General features: G+C 47.0%; 2 protein-coding genes across 2 annotated transcripts in view; one reads left to right on the top strand and one right to left on the bottom strand.

Annotated features, from left to right (window-relative positions):
* LOC103776755 overlaps positions 1-12,651 on the bottom strand; it is a gene marked incomplete at its 3' end in the record, with an annotated part of 35,175 nt that extends 22,524 nt beyond the window's left edge. Inside the window, exons 1-4 of the mRNA XM_008944280.1 lie at positions 12,636-12,651; positions 7,785-7,944; positions 6,112-6,245; positions 4,940-5,172 (exon numbers count right to left, since the gene is read on the bottom strand). Of these exons, the coding sequence (XP_008942528.1) occupies positions 4,940-5,172; positions 6,112-6,245; positions 7,785-7,944; positions 12,636-12,651 (543 nt within the window). The remainder of the gene's footprint in view (positions 1-4,939; positions 5,173-6,111; positions 6,246-7,784; positions 7,945-12,635) is intronic.
* Positions 12,652-15,396: 2,745 nt separating this feature from the next.
* LOC103776754 (3-dehydroquinate synthase, chloroplastic-like) overlaps positions 15,397-19,918 on the top strand; it is a 6,157-nt gene continuing 1,635 nt past the window's right edge. Inside the window, exons 1-3 of the mRNA XM_008944279.1 lie at positions 15,397-15,566; positions 17,209-17,842; positions 19,507-19,740. Of these exons, the coding sequence (XP_008942527.1) occupies positions 15,397-15,566; positions 17,209-17,842; positions 19,507-19,740 (1,038 nt within the window). The remainder of the gene's footprint in view (positions 15,567-17,208; positions 17,843-19,506; positions 19,741-19,918) is intronic.

Genomic DNA, 19,918 nt, shown 5'->3' with positions numbered 1-19,918 from the left:
GCCAGCACCTGCGGCTGAACCAAGACAGCCAGAAAGAAAAACAGATGCTCTACTGGTAGCTCTGACTGTGGAAATATTGGTGCAGTGATGCAGAAGAGAACTCTCAGCTCTCCCTCTCAAAATAGATGAGAGTTTTAAGAGGAGGGATTGACCACCTTTTCCCTCCCCAGAGCAGACTGGTCCAGGCTCTGCCTGGGACCTCACAGCTCATGGGAGATGCTTTTGTCCTCTGCTGGGAGAGATGCAAAGCCCAAACTTCTCCAACTGTGCGGAAAGCTGAGATCCAGAAGGAAATAATCTGCCTGCAAAATATCCCGCTGAAACTAATTTCCTGACTGTTTACAGTGTAATCCCTGCTCCCTGCTACAGAGGCATCATAGATGGTAACAGATGGCAACAAGAAGTCTCTTAATTCAGAGCAAACTTGGCTGAAATTAACGCCTGTGCTTACAGTGAGTCATTAACTTCCTTTTGGATTAAAAAGAGGGAAAAAACAACTTGTAACACTACATTCCATAGAGGAGATGCACTGAAAGCAAGCATGAGAAAGGGCACAGCAGCACTCTTGACAGATAAGGCAAGAGATCAAGGAGAGGACATCCCAAACAAAAACATGAATTAATCTCCTGCCAAAGCTCAGAGAAAACCTGCCTGGAGTCCTGGTCAGAGACAACACTCTCTCATAAGGCACATACAAACTCCATCAGGATAAAAAAACCCCGACTGTCCAGCTCCTTTGACATGGATCATACAGTCAGCAGATTTGTAATAAAGATGTACTCAAAACTTATTACCTTCCCTATGCCTTGTTCTTGACCTAAATGTAATAGCCATCCGTCCTTAGGGTACCCAGAACACATGAAAAAGTACAGCTTCCTTTTAAAACACCATTAGAATATTTTACTGTATGTGGACATACACTCTTGTTACTCCTAAATGCTATTCTATTGAGTACAGTTTATATTCACCGGCAAAGCTAAATCTCTGGGGAAGCTAGAGAGGGAATGCAATTTCTAGTAATAACAGCTCACAACAGTGAATACTATCCACTTATCCCCACAATTTCCAGCTATTTTGGACTCCTTTCTGAATTAACCTTTCATATCAAAAGGAGCAATTCTGCACACTAGAGACTCCGACACAATTTCATGCATAATTTATTCACTCAGTTCAACATTAAACGCAGAGTCCTTGACTTTGTCAAGGTGGATTCTGTTGGCAGACTTCACAAGCAGCAAAACAGGAGAAATGAGATCTGCAGCTCAACCTCTTCACCTATTCTGTCTGGTAAAAGGAGGGAAAAAAGAAAAAAGAACCCCCCGACATGCTCACACAATGCCCTGCAATCAGCTGAATCTCCTGCAAACACGGTGTTCTGTTCCGTGTTGTGTTTTCCATTTTAAAATGGAAGCCTCAAAATCATGGATGGGAATAATTTCCTGGGAGTTTGCATTCCCTCTGGACTCAATCCCCGCATCCATTGTTCCACCAGAAGTCCACTGGGGATTGCAGGAAGCTCTTTGTGCAGGCTCAGGCCCCTTGCTCCCAGCTCGTGCGTGGCAAGGGACGTTGTTCAGGTACAGCACCACAGAGTTTAGTCTGAAGGGGCTTCTTGGGAAAGGTTTTCCAACGTTTCCAGCACAAGGTGGAAGAGGCAGCCAGCTCCCACTGAAAGCAACTGTCAGAGATGGCACCCAAGGAAAAGCTTCCCCCCAGTCCACGTTTCAATATATTATCTAAAAATTACTGAGGTCATTGTGCACAGGGGCTTGTGCCATGGTGCATGTGAGCCACACGCCTTGGTGGGGAGCCAGCCTAGCGTGGCAAGGTCTGTCCCTCACACCTGGGCAGGGGGGATTTTTGCCATTGTGCCCTCAGGTACAAAACCAGCCCCACCATTTACCTGAGCTCTGTGGCTCCTGTCTGGTATTTATCATCCTTTGACAGCTCAGAATCCCAGATGTTGTGCAGCTGGCTCTGGCCAACCCTGTCAACACTGTGTGATAATGCAAGGGAGCAGCAAGAGGCTTCAGAAAGGCTGCTCAGGGAGCTGCTGAGGACTGATGTGCTGCCTCTGCTCTGCTCTCCACTCCCTCAAAGCCCTGAGGAGCTGCAGCTGTAGGTGGAAGAGCCAGAGCCACGTGGGTGCCACAAAGGCCCCTCTGTCTGAGGCGTGCAGGCACAGATGTGTCACATCCTTCTGGCAACTGCTGCAACATCTGGCAGAATTCCTTGTAAAGGGCATCGACAGCAGATGTGGACCCAGCACTGGATGCATCCTGCAGCACCTGGATGGTGCTCTCTACCCAAGGCTAGGATACAACTCCTGGGTGGACTGGTTCTGCCCTAGAAGTGGGAGTACATCACACACTTTTTGGCAGTTTGGACTTCCTGAATCCTAGCTTCGTGCAGCAGAAAGGGACTTCCCTTCCAGGGAGTGTGATTTATATAACGTATGACATTTCTGTGCTTTGGAACAGCCAATGCAGCAAGGCAAATCTTCTGCTCCCACTATCTTGCACTCCTGCAGAAATCTGAGGAGCAGCAGATAAGGAAGATTAGGAAGAATTTCTTTACTGAGAGAGTGGTCAGGCCCTGGAAGGGGCAGCCCAGGGTGGTGGTGGAGTCATCATCACTAGAGGGGTTAAAAAAAACAGGTAGATGTGGCACTTGAGGCTGTGGTCTAGTGGTTAGGGAAATTTTGGGATAAAGGTTGGACTTGAAGATCCTGGAGGTCCTTTCCAAACAAAATTATTCTATGACAAGCAGAAATGCTGCCCTGTTGCACTCAGCTCAGAGGCAGAATTCAGCCATCAGCACCACAGCAAGGACGCTGCAGCAGATACCTCCAAAGAGCAAGTAGTAGGGAATCATCTCTGCCCTCCAATTTCTCTACAGAGGCAAAAGTGAAACCCAGGGCTGCAGACACCATAGACAACAAGGGTTTGCTCCAGCTGTGCTAAATCTCACCACACTTTTCAACAACTGTTAGCCAGCTCTGCCTGCAGATGATGTAGGACAGAAATACTGTTGTTTTCCACCTCTTCCATGAAGCTGAGCTGTGACAGCTTGGCTGAGACCTCCCTGGCCCATCTCTTGCCTGTGACTGCCTGTTCCTCCTGCCTTTCAGCATGCTCACGGGGCAGTGGAGGAAGCCTGCTTGGCCTCCAACCTAAACTGGTCTTCTCTAGGAAGGAAGAGGCAGAACACTGTTCACAGCCTGAGCCTCCTCCATGCATCCACGTGTGTTCCCACACGGCTGCCACACTCCAGGCAGGCAAACCTCAATGACCCCAAAATGCAAAGGCATCAGAGAGGCCACACAAGGCTTTGCTTCATCATTTGCAGCCACTGAGGATTAAGATCCACAGGATAACCCTGGCTGTCCTGATAGCAATGACCAGGTATCTATCTACCAGGCTGAGGAACAAAAGTTGAGAGCCCAGTGCAGAAATCTTGTAGGGGGAGGTGTCCCCAGTGCTGGGGTCTCTCCTGCCAAACATGAGCATCTCTGGTCCCACCAGCTCCAAGAGCCCTTTGAGTCCCTGCAGAACCAGGGTCAGGATGTGCCTCCACGTTGCGATCGGAGGATATAAAATCAATTGCCACGTCCTGTTTTAAGGATTTAATTTTCATGTCTTGGCTCCCTTCTTTAATCTCCACACAGCATGTCCTCTGCCTGCCTCTAGATATTTTAATTCAGTCACAGTAAGTCAGTTGCACAGAGTGGGCACTAGAGAGCAACAGCAATTCAATTAATTTCACACTCACTGTGGGGAGCTGGGATTTTAAATGCTGCACATTGCAGGTGATCTGTAACATTTCCTTTATTCATATACTTGGCAAAGCTCTTTGTTTCTTTCTTATCAAACTTAGAGGTCATGAAAGCCAGAGGTCAGAAAGCTCCTGGCCATTCCATTTCAGAAACAAATATGGTACCTGTTAATGCAAACAAAGTTGCAATCAAGCTCACACTGATACATCCAGATTGAAAATGGAATCAGGTCAAATTGGTTTCCATTAATAATAGAAAGGCTTTCTGTTTAATGAGCCTGGCACAGGCATCACCTGTGAGCCTGCTGGTCCTGCAGCAATGTCCTGGAGATCCATGATCTGGAATTAAAAGGGAGGCTCCTCTAGCTACTGGCAATCATAAGCTTTTCTTTTTATTGGGACAAAGTTGCTACTCAGAACGAATCATAGAATCGCTATGGTTGGAAAGGACCTCCAGGATCATCAAGTCCAACCTTCATCCCAACATTTCCCTAACCACTAGACCACAGCCTCAAGTGTTACATCTACTTGTTTTTTTAACCCCTCCAGGGATGATGGCTTCACCACCTCCCTGGGCAGCCCGTTCCAGTGCCAAAGCAGATGTAGATAGATATATGAAGCAGATATAGCTGATGCATTTGGCCTGTCTGAAGCTTATCACATTGCTCTGGAAGAGAGAAACCTGGGCTCTAATTGCCCACAGTGTTTTCAGGAGGGTAAAATAGTAAGAGATTGTAATTGTATTACATACATCTTCAGGACTTTCCAAATTCTTGTGAAGAAGAGCAAGCTGTCCTCAAGAGCTGGCTCAGCAGGGCACGGTTATCCTCTTCCAGCTTGTTATATTTGGAACTAGAGACCCTGAAACAAAGCCCACCCACATCCAGTAAAATTCTGCCTGTCAACCTATGTTTAGAGCTTGTGATTCCTCTGAGCAAAAAGCTGCAGAATTTTAGTTAAAAAGTAAAAAAAGAATCTTGACAGAGCTGTCCCATCCTACATTGTCAGGAATAAGAAATAACTCCAGTGCAAGAGCATGTTCATGTATTTGCAAGCAACCTAGAGTCAGCATCTAGCATTTTATGGGCAGGACATCAGACCTGCCTGAAACTCTTTCATCTGCACTGCACAAGAGTTCCCAAACTCCCCTTCCAAATGACTTTACCTCCAAAGTGTCTGCCATGGGTCCCACTCGTGTGCTTATCTTCCTGCCATCTGCAGAATGACCCAGTGCTTCTTGGCTGTTCACTCCGAGACAGGGCACCTCTGCACACACCACGACTTTGCCATCATCTGGCAATTCTTCTGCCAGAGCAAGGATACTGTCACCTCGAAGCTTGCCAATTAATAAAATCTTCCTGGCTCTGATCATATGAATAACCATCCTAAAAATTCGGCCTGTTGAAAGGCAAGATTGAAAATGGAGAAATAAAATCAGAGGAAGACTGTAGCTTGTTTGCAATGAAAATGAGATGTACCTTTTAACTGATCATTAAAAAAAAAAAACCACCCTAATCTTAAAACACTCTTAAATAAGGGTTTGACAACAGAATATGACAAAATTTCCTCTAAAATGCATCTAAAAGACAACAGAATAAAGGGACTGGTTTTAAACGTAGAACCTTTATCATCAATGCTGCTATTGTTCAAGTGCTTGTTAAATAGTGCTTGAAATATTGCATATTTTAACATTCCCCCCATATGAAAATGGCTTTAAGATGTCTCCATATTCTTTCTGGAACGGGGTTAAAAAAAAATCACTACATTACCTTGCATTTGCTCTTAGAGTCATTATCCCCAGACAGCACCATCATTTAAGAAATTTATCATCAGTGGTGTCCTTCGAACAATGTATTAGTGTAATACATTATAAGAGTACTTCAGTGCAATGATATATTACTCAAAAGATGGGAACATCTGGGAAGCATGAATATGGGAATAGATTTAGTGTAATAGGCTTTGTATGGGGATCCAAGCCTGGGTATTTTTACTTGGAAAGGTGCAGTGCTCGGCCACAGGCCACCTCCACCACAAAAGCACCTCTCAAACACCACCAAACCTAAACCAATGTGATTCTTGCCTGCCTTCCCCACCAGTGAGGATGGTGACCTCTTTGTTGCTCACTAAGAGGGCTGGCACTGTGAATTGAAATGCTCACAACCATGTGCGTGGGCACAAGACATTAAGGACATGGAAAATTCATGCAGAAGGAAGATCAAGGCCTACAGGAAGATCTTATCTTTCTTTATAAGTCATTTTCCACATTTTCTGAGCATTTCCATCCTTTCTCCATTCAAGATGGAGTAGAGGATGATGGACTTCAGTGAAAACCTTTACACCAATCTGGTGCAATTTTGTCCTCTTGGTTGACCAACTTGCCATTCAGAGAGCCAGAGGCACGTTCTTCCTGCAGTTTAACTCTGGTTTCAGTTCCTCCAGCATTCCCTGAACCATGGTCAGGTGATGTTTTTCTGGAAAAAAAAGAAAGAAATTTCAACATTATGGTAACAAACAAAATCTGAGCATCCTGCACAAAAAAACAGCAACCAAGAGGGAACTCCTGGAAAAGGTCTGTCTGTGCATCAGCATGACAAATTAGCCCAGAAGCATTACAAATATCCCTAAATTACAGTCCTAAGAGGACCTGGCTTGGCAATAGGCCAGTATTGGTGCTGGTGGCTTGGGAAGAAGGGGCTGTGAGACCAAAGGAAAGTGTTCCTCACTGTTCAACCCCCAATTTTTCCCATTTCCAGCTGCTCCCAGACAGGTGCCTATCTCTCTGTGGTTTGCAGTAAATGGCCCCAGCTACCCTGGCCAGGTTTTGTTCAGCTCTAGGGTGGTAGGGTTCTCAGCCAAGAAAAGTTTTCATTGCAGAAAAGAGGAGAAGATATGAAATCTAAAATTTTGGGCAAAACAGGGGAAAAAAAATGGTTTTCCTCACAAACTGTTGAGAAAAACAAGGTATGTCTGGATGCTCTTTCACAGAAGCCAGAGCTGTGGCAAGAACTCTGGCTGAAGTGAGATGCTACGTATTACAAAGAGAGTGGAAGAGAAGACTGAAAGAAGTCCACAGTCTCCAGACAGATCAGATTGCCCTATCTGAAGAAAGTAACCACCAGAAATTGTTGGTGATCCTTCTATGGACCAGAATTTAGAGCAATTTCAGTTTTCTTTTTTTCCCCAGCTCCCCCCAGCCCCAACTCCTCAGTAAAATGAGAAAGAATTCATAACCCGTGTCAGCCACACTCAGATAATCCAAGACTTAGAGAGGAGAACATTTCATATAACCTCTTTTCTGCCCCTCACAAATGCTTTAACAACTTTAATAAGATAATGTATAGCTATTATCATACAGCAAGCGTAAGTCAAACAACTCTCAGCTATTATTTCAGCAACAGAACGAAGGCTCCACGTTCCCGTGATGCACAGCCTGGAACAGTTTACACATTGTCAATTTGAGGCAGAACTGGCTTTTTCCACATATCAAAACCAACACTGATAAATGGGAATTGTTTAGCAGACCCCACATGGCTGGATAACATACTGCAGCTCAAAAAAAGAATAATGAGGGTATCGGTTAGACTTCTGAATTAATGATACCTTAAATTAGTTTAATTAATTAGTTTAGTTACTAGAGTAATTTAGTTAGCAGATTAATTAATGTTTGCTGAGGGCTTGAAGATAAAAGCTGCATATAAAGGCTGTTATTATAGGGTGGATCCAGAGGTGCAGATTTTCTTCGTTCTTTATTTATCCCCAGTTTGATCCAGGGGCTCGTTCTCTGAGCCTTTCAGCAGGCTCTGTGGGGAACCTGGCTGCCTGATTTCTCACAGGATACGAGCCAACATTGCCCTGGGTAGATAGTCAGTTGGTAGCATTCATTCATGGTAACTCTCATTCTTCTTCCTTCCCCTGTCTCCCATCTTTATGGCATATTCTGAACAGAAAATCTAAGAACGTGTTCACACGGTCACAAGAGAAAGCCCAAGGTTATGAAGGAGTATCTGTACCTCTTTGAAGCTGCCATTGCATCCAGGTAAGGGTCTAGGCCAAGAGCAACATCAAGAGCTTTCTGTAAGTAATTCTTGAGCTGCTCAGGAACACGAGAGTCGTTGAGGGCTATTTCCTTGGCTTTCAGAAGGTTCTCAGCAATGAGTCCAGCTGGGCTTTCTGAAATGGAACATACAAGGAAAAGCAATAATTGCACCTCTGCTCAAATCAGCAGAAGAGGAATTTAGGCTGAAAGAAAAAACCCAAGTGTTTGGTTTTTTTCTTTCCTACAAAATAAAGGGTTTTGAAGGACTACAGAAACAATAATGGAAACATTTTCAAACTGAAAAACTATTATGCTTCTAATTCATTTTTGTTGCAATCATTCTCCCTATTTCCCCTCACAGCTGATACCTTTCTGAGAGGAAAAGGATAAGAATATTTCAAACCCATGAATTTTGACTTCTGAAGCTCTGAGACAAACACTGAACACCAAATGACCGCATACGAAACCCACTCCTCTAGGCAGGTTTTTCCTTGGAGAAAACAGAGTGCTCCCCAAAAAACAGGCAGATCCTGCCAGGCCAGGACCTGCAGGCACCAGATCTAGGGGTGTAAAAAGGAGGATCTGCCAACGGGGTGGACAAGTGCCCCCAACTCTTGTCCATGGTGGAAGCTGCTGAGCAGTCTGCAGAGCAACCCACGATGCTCGTGCCTGGACAGTTCCACCTGCCCTAATACAGCTGAACAAACACTCAAATTAAAAATTCTTATGCCAAATCCATGATGGCATAAACCTAAAAGACTCCCTTCAAGGAATGTTTTTAAGCAGGAGATGTAGCAATCACCCTGGCAGCAATACAACCTCCTAACCCTTCTTCTTCCTTCAACCTGCCCTGGGGGCAAAATCAATGCTGCCCACAGCACTGTGCTGGCCCTGAGACCCCAGAAAACCCCTATGGCAGCAATGCAATGTGGAGCTCAGCAATCTACAGCCCCACAAAGTGAGACATGGTTCAGAAGAAACTCCCCTGCTCCTCAAGTGTAAGAGCACGTGCTGGGTTATGAAAGCACCAGTGAGACCAGACTTGAGATACAGAGGACAAGCAGGCTGTGAGTATAACTGGGGTGGAGCAGATTGCCCCTGGCTGCATTTTATTCCCTGTGACAGAAAAGCTGCAGTGAAGCGGGTGAAAAGAGAACGTGCTTCCTCTGGAGGAGTGGCCTGGACCAGCCCAGCAGCTGTGGGGCAAAGTCCACGTGGAATTGCTGCTGCTGCAGGCACCGTGGACAGCCCAGGACAGGTTTCTGGTGAGGTCTTGGACACCACAGAAGGCATCCAGCTGCCCTGCTGGCAGAGCTTTGGTATAAAGCCACTAAAGACATCGGGGTGTCACCTCATGGGCAATGCCCCCACGTCCTGCTGTGGAGAAGGACTGTATGAAGGCAAATGTAATGGCAGATCTTAGGAATTTGTCATCACCTCATCACCAAAAGGGCTTCCAGTTGCTGGGGACCACTGCTTCCCCTAGTACCAAGGGGCATCACATGAATAAACTCATGTCTTTGGGAATGAGGAAATGTCCAAACGTCCCCAAAGGTCTGCTTCTCAGAGCAGCACTTCTCACCTCTCTCTAGCTGTAAACTCTGTTGGTTTTTGAGACAACTTCAATCATTTTTGGTATCTAAATTACCAGAAACAAGTACGAAAGCAAAGAAAGTAAAATAGATGCACATTTCACATGGGAATGACCAGCCTGGATCAGATTTAGAGGTCATCTGAACAGCATTGTGCTTGTGGCAGTAGCCCATCATGACATATGAAGAAGGCAGATTCAGGCTGCAGCAGCCTCTGATTTACATCTCCTGCCAATCTCCCACCACCAAGGGTGCCTTCTACCTTTTGCAGCAGCTTTATAATCAATTGCAAGCACAGGAGCCACCCCCCCCTTCCCAGACCATGTCAGTTTGTTGACCTCAGCCCAGCCACCCATTGTGTGAAGACACGTTGTCTTTTCACAGTGTTTTCACCACCACCTGAGTGAACATCTCCAGACTCCACCATGCAGCTGCAGGATGCTGGAGGTTGGGATCTGCTTCTCCTCCCAGCCACGTGCTCTGAGGCTTTTTGTTAGTTTAAGGGGAGAAAAGTCACGTTTATAATCCATGCTGGATTTTAGTAATCAGCATGACACACGTCTGGATGAGCAACAGACAAGGCTCCCCTGTCACCCGAGGGGGAGGAAGGCAAGTTTGACCTCCAGCTGTTTTGTAACCTGTGTTATAACACCAAGCACAAGCCCCAAGAAGTGCTACCGGGGAGGGAGAGTGTGCAGCACATGCCAAGATCAGCTCTGTACCTCAGATTATACAATCTGCAGGAAAAAATCCAACTTTTGCAGCCTGATGATGCTTTGGGCCAACAGCAGAGGTCAGAATTGCCTTCCTTTATGCAACCTCCCAACAAGTCAGAGCAGAGCTCAGGGCTGGCTGCACTCGAGGCTCCAAGCACTAAGGGGAGTGAAAAATTACATGACTACTGTTTTATTTGTGCTATCTTACTCCAGGAGAAGTACTTCAGGTTTACTGCACAACCCCAGCAAAGCTGCTGGACTGTATTCAGCACTGAACTAAACTGCCTGGCTGTCTCCCCAGGGCTCTATCAATGCACAGACATCTCTTTCCCTTTCCCATCTAATTGTGCATCACCTATTCCAGGAATACAAGGAAAAAATGGAGAAAAAGGAGCTCACTCAAAGGAAGAAAACGTTGCCACGTGCAAAGCAGAGCAGGAAAGGGCTGATTGAAGCCTCTTGTAGCCTCATAAAAAAACCCATACAGTAGCAGCCCTTGGAATGGACCACAGTTGCCAGCAGGATGGTTCCAAGCATCTCCCTGTGCAGATGCTGGGAGCACACTCAGCCTGTTTTACAACAAAGCCAAATAACAGATCTCACCTTCTACTTGTTCCAGAATTGGGCACTTGTGGTTCTAGTCAGGAGGAGTGAGGGTGCTGGTGAGGGCTGTGTGGGGGGCTGTTTTTAGCATCCCCTGAGCAGACAGGCAGTGCAGAGCCACAGAGGGACACACTGCTCCAGAAGTAAAATTAAACTCTGCAGCTTAGGCTTTAGAGGGCACTTTTTGGGCAGGGGGAACTCAGCCAAGAAAAGAGAAGTTGCCAAGAAGAAAGCACCGAGACCAGTGCACAAGAAGGCACTCTGGATTTGGCAAAAACAAAGCAAAGATGCTCCATCCAAAGGTGCAGGACTGGATCTTTTTGGCTATTCTCATTTTACCTATTTTGCATCTATTTGGAGCCCCAGAATAACTTCCAGAAGAGGTCCCCTTCCCAGCCAGGGCAGAGAATGGAACCTCATCCACATGAGCACTGTCACATCCAGGTGAGCACCAAGCACTGCAGCAGGAGCTGCTTGGTGCTAAACACTCAGCAATCCACTCTGATTAAACCCTCCCCAAGCAGCCCCAGCCCTCATACTGACCAAGGCACCTCAGACATTGACAACAGCTTATACACCAGTCACCACTTTGTCTTAGCATGTAAAGAGCCCTCAGCTATTGCATCCTACAAGGCAATTCTGCTCTTGGAAACCACAATGCAATGCTCCAGCTATTTCTTCTCCCATCAGAACCCTGCACACAAACCTGCAGCCTCTCAGGAGACCCAATGCTGCTGCTTGACTCAACCACATCAAACCCAGCCGTGGTGTGTGTCCCACTCAGATGGAGCTGTAGCAGAGGGGAGCAGGGCTGTGGTTGTGGCACCCCTGGGGCTACTCGATGACTCCAAACCCACCACTCATGGGCCAGGCACAGGAACCCCATAGCCCATTTGGGACCAAGAGTGGGCGGGCAGCAAGGGCCCAACCCAGCTGCCTGGCCATGAAACATTGCAGGGGGTCCTGAGCAGAGCTCAGCCAGTGCTTCACCTCTGCAGCAGCAGTGCCAGAGCCTGCAGCAAAGTGAGCAGCGATGGCAAGGGCAGAGGCAGTGGCTTAGGGGTGGAGCAGGAGCATGAGGAGGAAGCAATCAGGGTGGGGAAATTGCTGGTCCTGGCAGGAACCAGCGTGCTAAACTCTGCCTGAACTTCAGGGGAAGGTGAGGACATACATGTCAGCCAATGTGTTCTCTACAGGCTCTCCTGCAAGTAAAGAAGTGGCAAAGCTGGATGGTCCCCAGCACTCCTCTGCTTGCTTTGGGGAGGCTCTGGAGTCCCTGGCAGAGAGCATGCCAAGCACACCTTTGTTTTCATGCATAGCAGAGGATGCTGTGTGTGGTAGGAGTGAGCAGGACCCACAGACACTCAGCTCCAAAGCCCAAAACAGTCAAGGGGAGTCTTTTCAGGGCTTTAGCTCAGGCTGAGAGAGCAGAATCTCTCCACTCAGAGAAGCCTGCATTCCCAAAAAGCAGCTGTCGATCGTAGAAAACAGCCAAAAACATCAACAGACATCTCCCTGTGGGTGCCACCCCAGGCACACGTGGCTACCACAGAAAGCCCCATGGCAAAGTTGAAGATGCATAAAATATATTTATAAACCAAGCATCCCAGTCCATCAGAAATTAGTCCCAGCTAAATCTCTCTTGGCACTGTGAGTGTCCACCTTCCCACCCAACCTTTTCTCATGGCAACATCCTCCTCCCTCCACTTCAGGTTCTTACAGACCCACCTCCCCTGCTCAGCCTCCAGCTCCTCTCCCAGGCAAACCCATCCTCTGCTCCTTTCTGACAAGCCACAGAGCCTGTAGGTCACATCTCTGCAGGGTGGCAGGGGACCCAGGACTGAGACATCACATGGTGTCCCCTCCTGTCACCCCATCTCTCCTGGAGCTCCCCACCCCACACAGGGAGTTTACCTGCAGGATTGTGCATGTTGCTTCTTGTCCCCCGGCCTCTGAGAATGCTGCTGTGGGTTTGCTGCCTCTGCCCAGCAGCACGTTGGGTGCTCAGGTGTCTGTCCAGGGGTTGGGCTTCTCCACCCAGCGTCACCTGGGCTGAGCCCCAGCCTGGTGAGAGGCTGTGCAGGGAGGATGGCCCCGGGCTGGGGCTGCACCCACTCCAGCTGCACCCGCCCCGCCCAGAGCACAGGCAGCGGGTGCAGAACCAACAGCATCTGAGAGAAAGGGGAAAAAATCCAAACCACCCAGCTTTCAATTCCTCTGCTTTATGTAAGAGCAGTGTTCACATCCTCACCTCAGGAACCTGCTGGCTCTCCACGAGATCATTGGCAGTTTCATAACCTTCTGGTCACATAGCATAGACATGTGTCCCAGCTAAACCATGAGGTAGGAGCCAAAAAAGTCCCAGAACTTTGAAGCCCAGAATACCTACAAGTGGTCCATATCTATGAGATCACTGCTGCCCACACAGTCAAACTCCAGAGCACCCCTTGCTCTGGGCTCCAGCTCAGAAGTTAGGTCTCCACATGGGCTGGGGGAGGTTGTGTCACTTGGGTACCAGCTGACTTGCACCCCCAGAAAGGGTCCCAGGGATGCACTGGCTGGAGGAGGCATCAGGAGGAACCAGTGGGAATATTCCAGGTACCCAGAAGCCTAACCTGGCCTGCAGCAAGGCTGGAGGGGAATTAAAGCAAAGTGATTAAAGAGTAGGTGATGAAGTTGAGGTTGGCCAGCTGTCTCCTTTTCACAGAGATGAAACCCAGACTGAAGCTAATGAGGAAACGTGGACTACCCCATAACCAGAACAGCACCTTTCACCTCTGGGATGTATCACCCCGGGCTTGGTCAGTCAAGGACCAGCTCAATGTACCTGCAAAGCACCTTGAGAGAGCTTGGAGCTGGGCAGAGGAGGTGAAGGAGGTGAGGCTGTGGGGAGCAAGTCTTTGCTGCAAGGCTCTTGGCAGCCCCTCCACAGGATGGATGGTACCAGGACATGGCAGTCCTTGGCTATAGCAAGCAGAAAAACATTGGAAAGTCTGTTTGTCAACTTCTGAATCAAAACACAAGATATTTCAACACCCCTGGAATAGAACCGAGAGGTATACATGGGAAATAAGTAAATGCACAGGACAAAAGAGTGAAAGAAAAGCAAATAAAATAAGTCCCAATGCTCAGTGGATTGCTATTAATCAAAACAAATAAACAAGATGACGAGAACAGACCTCCTTGCATACCTAAGAGTATTCCATCTTATGATTTAGTAAACAACAAACTGCAGCAAACCTGCAGCCTCTGTGGAAAACAATCCAAATTGTGTTTGGATTGGGAGTTGAAATTTCAGAGGAGTATTTGGTAAACAGGCTAAAAGCTTTAGTATGGCATCTAGTCCACCCTCCACTAGCTCTGGAGGTGACTTTGGGCAAGTTGCTTCTCTTCTTTGCCTGTCCTGTAAAACAGGGATAACAGTCTGTGCTCTCTGCAGAGCACTTTGCCAGCTGGAGATGAAGCCAGCAGAAAGAACTAGATGTTAGGAGTTATTGCCCTTTTTTGAACAGGGCTATATGACTCCAGAGTTAAACCTTGTAGCTTTTTCCCAAATTTAATTTTGAGATAAATTAGATTCCTAAGCGAGTTTGGCTGCAGTCAAACCTTCAGTGCAATGAAGTGGTCTCATCCTGTGGGCTCTTGAAGAACCATTATTTCCAGCCACTTCTTTTAGGCCTGATTTTGGTTTTCTTGATCTTTGTTTCTGAACAAGGATGGCTTTCAGAAACACAGCCAAGAAGACAGCGGAGATGGGTTTGTACCTTCAGGCACTGCTGGGGAAATCAAAGGAAGATGTCTCCCTGTGCTCAGAACACAGAGCTGTAGACCAAGGGAATGTTTGGTGTGGCAAGCTGAGCCCGGGGCCCTCTGAAAGCCCCAGCTGGAAGATCATATGGAAAGGTGAATTGTGCATCCCTTGGTTACATGGGGAGCAAGGTGCTGGCCACCACTGCCAGTGTGGGCCCCCAGCATGACATTGCTTCCTAGAGAGGGGAATTCTCAGACACCACTGCCAGGTCCACACTGCTCATCCTGGAATGACTCCACCACAGGGAAACCTCAGCATCTCAGAGTCCCCAGGAAAATGAATCTAAACTCAGCTCATCCCCCAAACAGCCCTACAGAAGATAAACTCTGATTATTTCTTTCAACTCACCATAAAAACTAAAAACAGCAACAAAAAAATCACTCCTTTTCTCAATGCAAGAGCATCCCAGCAATGTGAGCTCAAAAGAGGTTTTATCAGCTGGTATTGATCCCGTCCCCATGCTCCTGCTCCTGTCTCACCCCATAAGAGCAGGTTAGAGTCACAGCCAGATAAGAGGCTCTGCCCAGCAAAGAAGGTTCTTGAACGTCGTGGAGAATCACACAAGTTGCCTTTCATAACTATAAATTTGCTGTAGGGCATCACGTTGGAATTTAATGTATGCACTCCTGTTGTACTTCTCAAGCATAAAACCAAGGGATTATACAACCCCACACTTGCACGTGTGTCAGATGCTCCTACCACCCCCATGTGCCAGCTTAGGTAACCTCACTTTTGTAACTGGTCTTCTCCGTGGAGACAAGACCTCCCCTTCCAACGCCTGGTCACCTGCAGCCTTTAAAAAGCACCTCAAAGGCACCCAGTTACAGGAGATCTCTTAACAGGGAGATTTTGCCTTCTGGAAACATGCCAGTGTCAGAAGAGACCTTTGCCCCAGCGGTCCTGGCCCCCATGCCCCAGGAACCCCAGCAGACAGACTTCCAGCTGGTGCGAGTCAAGAGCACGTGGTTCAGGATCAAGAAAGGAGAAGCCCTGTCCCACTGTGAGGACAAGATAACTCTCTCTGAAGCAAAAATGTAAGTACAGGAGCCCACGTTGCTCATTGGCAACTGGGCTGGAGGGCTGTGGCTACCCAAACTGTGTGGTCTCCTTGGTGGGATGCATCTCAGATGGAAATACCATCTTGCGTGTCCTTGCAGCTTAAATTCACCTTTGTGTGTACATCCTTACAAAAGCAGCCTTCCAAATGTCTGTGACATGGCAGCACAGGTATTTGCTGTTCTCCTCAGCGTGACTTGGCCAAATTACAGAGAAAATTGAATCAACAGCCTGAAATTTTGTAGGTGGGAGGTTTCTTTAAACTTTTGCAATGCTTAGGCAAGGAGTTCTGAATGCTGCACTTTGGGCTTTTTTCTCCCCCCATTGGTATGTAGAGGAAATCTTTGTGTGCAAAAGCTCATGCTCAGGCAGGGGAGAAGGATGCATTTATAGAGATGGTTGCAGATAAATGTCTAGATGGGAAAAACAAACACAGCAGGTCACTGACAGGAACAAAACTGGTAACACACCATTCAAACTGTAGAAGTCACCCAGTGCTGCTTCAGACAGGAGAGAGACAAATTGCCCCCAGGGATACACACAGCTCTTCAACACTTAAAAAGTCAGGGCAAAATCTAGAGGCAATTTGGTAAAGAACACAGAGAAGCATCTATTTAGACCTGTAAGAGAAAGTCCAGGCATGTTGAAAGAAACTGGGCACATACTGAAATCTGAGTATCCAATGAGCCATGTGCTCATTCAAAAATAAACCCCAAATGTTCGTGGAAACTTTCCATTTTTACTTCAAGAAGAGGTCTTGTATAAAAAATTTTGCAGTTTTGTTCTGTCTTTTAAAAATAATAATAATAATAATTAAAAAAACCTTTCCTGGTTCCCAACAAATTAAAAAAGCCACTTGTTACCCACCTGGCTCCCCCCTCCAACAGGAGAAGTAATAACTGGGTTGCAGGGCTGTCTTCTTCACTGTTTTAGAGAGACACTACATGCCAGCTTTGTAGGCTTCTATTTATCCTTTCAAACTCCACCAGGGAAACCTTTATAAACACTCAAATAATTACTTGTTTTATTTTAACTACCTGGAAGCACTTCCTATTTCTGTCACACTTGTTTTGAGGTAAAGAGATCCACTCTTCAATGAGGTCCACTGCTCAGCTGGAGAACTGTAGAGACTGTTCTGTAGGGGGGTGGGGTGGTGTATGGGTATGGAGGAATAAATCAACTCATATCACCCAGATACACTGGGCAGAAGATAAAAGCTTCATAAAAGCTTTGGGAAATTTCAGTAATCTCTTCCCCACTTCCTTTTGGGAAGCTTGGTTGGTCTGTTTGGGTTTTTCTGCTGTTTTACTGGCAAATGAATGAACTGGAAGGAAAATGAATTGCTTCACCAGCCCTTCTTGCTCTCTATTTTATCATTACCATGTAGAAGTTCAGCCATCTGATTGTTCTCTAAGTTGTGGGATGGTTTCTCCAGTGCCAAAGCAATTGAGCCCTGACACCCAGAGAGCCATCCCACCCTCACAGCCCCACACTTCTGCAGTGCAGGGGCAGGAGGCCTCACATTCCCCACCCCCAGCTACGTCCTTAAACTAGTTCAGACATGCAAAGTACAGAAGGGGAACATAACGATTTCAAACCGTGTTTTCTGATCCTTGCCAGAGGTGAGTGTGTCTCTGAAGGTGGCATTTCCTGGACAATTGAAGCTCCCATCTATTTTTGCTACAAAGTAGTAGAAACATACAATATTCTGGATCCTTCTAACACTACCCTGCTCTGGGGTCACATTACTGACCCCCAGCAACTCGAGCTAGCCACTAGTGGCAAGAGGAAGCTGAGGCGCTTTGTTGTCATAGATGAAGTCGTTGACGAACTTTATGGCTCCAAAGTCAGAGAATACTTCGAAGAGAACAACGTCCAGCACAAAATCCTCGCCCTGCCTACCACTGAAGAAACGAAATCCATGGACCTGGTGTTGAACATCCTGCAAGAAGTCCAGAACTTCAGCATCGACAGGAGAACCGAGCCCATCATCGCCATCGGAGGAGGGGTCTGCCTGGACATCGTAGGACTGGCCGCGTCCCTCTACAGAAGACGTACCCCCTACATTCGGGTCCCAACAACCCTCCTCTCCTACGTTGATGCCAGCGTGGGGGCAAAGAACGGGGTGAACTTCCTGCAGTGTAAGAACAAGCTCGGGGGCTACACGCCCCCCGTAGCTAGTTTCCTGGACAGATCCTTCATCCAGAGCATTCCGCGGCGACACATCTCCAACGGCCTCGGTGAAATCCTAAAGGTAGGAACTTTGTCAGCTGCAGTTTTCAAATCTGAAATCATAGAAGAGTTTGGGTTGGAAGGGACTTTTAAAGGTCGTCTAGCTCAATCCCCCTACCATGGGCAGGAACATCTTCAATTGACCAATTTGCTCCGAGCCCCATCCAACCTAACCTTGAATGTTTCCAGGGAGGGGGCATCTACCACGTCTTCGGGCAACCTGTAGCAGTGTTTCACCACCCTCATCAGAAAAAATTTCTTCCTAATATCTAGTCTGAATCTACCCTCTTTTAGTGTAAATTATTGCCCTTTGTCCTATCACAACAAACCCTACTAAAAAATCTGTCCCCATCTTCTTTATGTCTTGTTTAAGTATTGAAAGGCCATAATGCTGCTTAGATGCTCATTGGCATCCAGGGTATTGTGTAAACCACCCTACAGAAGCAAGAGTGGGCCACCAAAGCTGCATGGAGACTTTTAATTTCCACTGAGCCTGTATATATATTTTTACAGCTGCTAAATTTGTTAGAATATCCCTCACACTCAGTGCCTAGTGCTAACCTTGCAAAGTAAACTCCAAAACCCAAGGCCAGACACAGACCCAGCACAACCAGGGAAGAAAGCATCTTCCCATTGAGGTTAATCCATAGCACTCTAAAATGAACTGCTGGCAGAGAATTTGAGGTTCATTATACTGGGGATTAATAACCTGCAAGATCATTTGCACCTCCCTCGAGGGGTATGTTGAGTCTGGTCAATCAATCTCCTGTGAGACAAATTCTACTTCTAAAATTATCTGGGAAGTGCACAGTAAATGGTTTTATGCCTGAAGAGCTTTGAAAACTTTTGATGAAGCAGAGCTCAGGCTATTAAAGTGTATTAGAGGTGAGTTCATCAGTAGCATTTTTGATTGCCTGTATAGTGGGAAGTCACCAGAATATCTGGGGGTTTCTGACAGGGACTGGGAAAATCACAGGTCACCATTCCCCACTGCAGGAGGGGGCCAATATCTGCATCAGAGGGTGAAAAAATATGTACTTGTAACAGTTAAACCACTTCTAAACCCTGCCATGGCTCACGTTGCAGTGCTTTCCCACCCTCCCTTGCCCAAAGAGCAGTTCCAAGGAATAGATGAGAGTTATCCTGGATGTCCACCATCCAGTCCCTGTCCTGAGGATGGCCCCTGTTCAAGCTGAGAAGTCTCAGGTTTCCAGCCAGGCACACAAATAGCCAGAGCTCATTCCAAATCATCTGTTGGGCTACTGGAGCATGTGGCAAGCTCACAGCACGATCAGGGTTGCCCAGTAGGAAGGGAGCTTGCCCACCAGTGCTCCCATCATCCCTGCCATTTTACCAGAGCCCCACTGGGCATTTCCACACTGCAGTGTGCATACATCTTCACCTACCACAGCTGACAACATGTGGAAAGCCACCAGGTCACATCTTCTAGGGACCTGAATATAGACCAAACTGATATATCCTCCCTACGGTCCCATACACGTGCTAACCAGGAACTGCCTGCAGAAAGACTTTTGCTCATTGCAGAGGTAGAACTTGTCCATGTAGCAGGTGTGTAGGTATTTCTTTGCTTGTTTCTATCATGATATTAAAGCCCAGTCTATTGAAACACTCAAGTTTCAACAGCACACAGAAGGATCTTTAATTATCTCTTCTGTTCTATCCTAGATGGCACTCATGAAACACAAAGGGCTGTTTGACCTGCGCAAAAGCCATGGGAAATTCCTGCTGGACACCAAGTTCCAGTCCTACAGTGGCTCTTCCAACCATGGGGATGCTGCACTGCAGACTACCAGGATTGCCATTGAAACCATGTTGGAAGAGCTGGCTCCCAACCTCTGGGAGGATGACCTGGACAGACTGGTTGATTTTGGTCACCTGATAAGCCCAGAGCTGGAAATGGTGAGTGACAGACTTTGTATTTCAACATCTGTTTAAAAAACAAACAGAAAAAAAGCAAGCTTTCCACCAGCAGCAAGAAAACTGTGCAAAAGGAGCTGAGCTAAATATCCATTTGCACATAATTGCAGACCACCCAACACATCCAGCCTGGTCCTGTTGAGTAATCTGGCTTTCCCTA

Source organism: Merops nubicus, unplaced genomic scaffold (genome assembly GCF_000691845.1).
Source record: "Merops nubicus isolate BGI_N331 unplaced genomic scaffold, ASM69184v1 scaffold8047, whole genome shotgun sequence".
NCBI classification, from domain to species: Eukaryota; Metazoa; Chordata; class Aves; order Coraciiformes; family Meropidae; genus Merops; species Merops nubicus.
The sequence above is the reverse complement of the archived record's forward strand: the minus strand, read 5'-3'. Positions and strand labels throughout refer to the sequence as shown.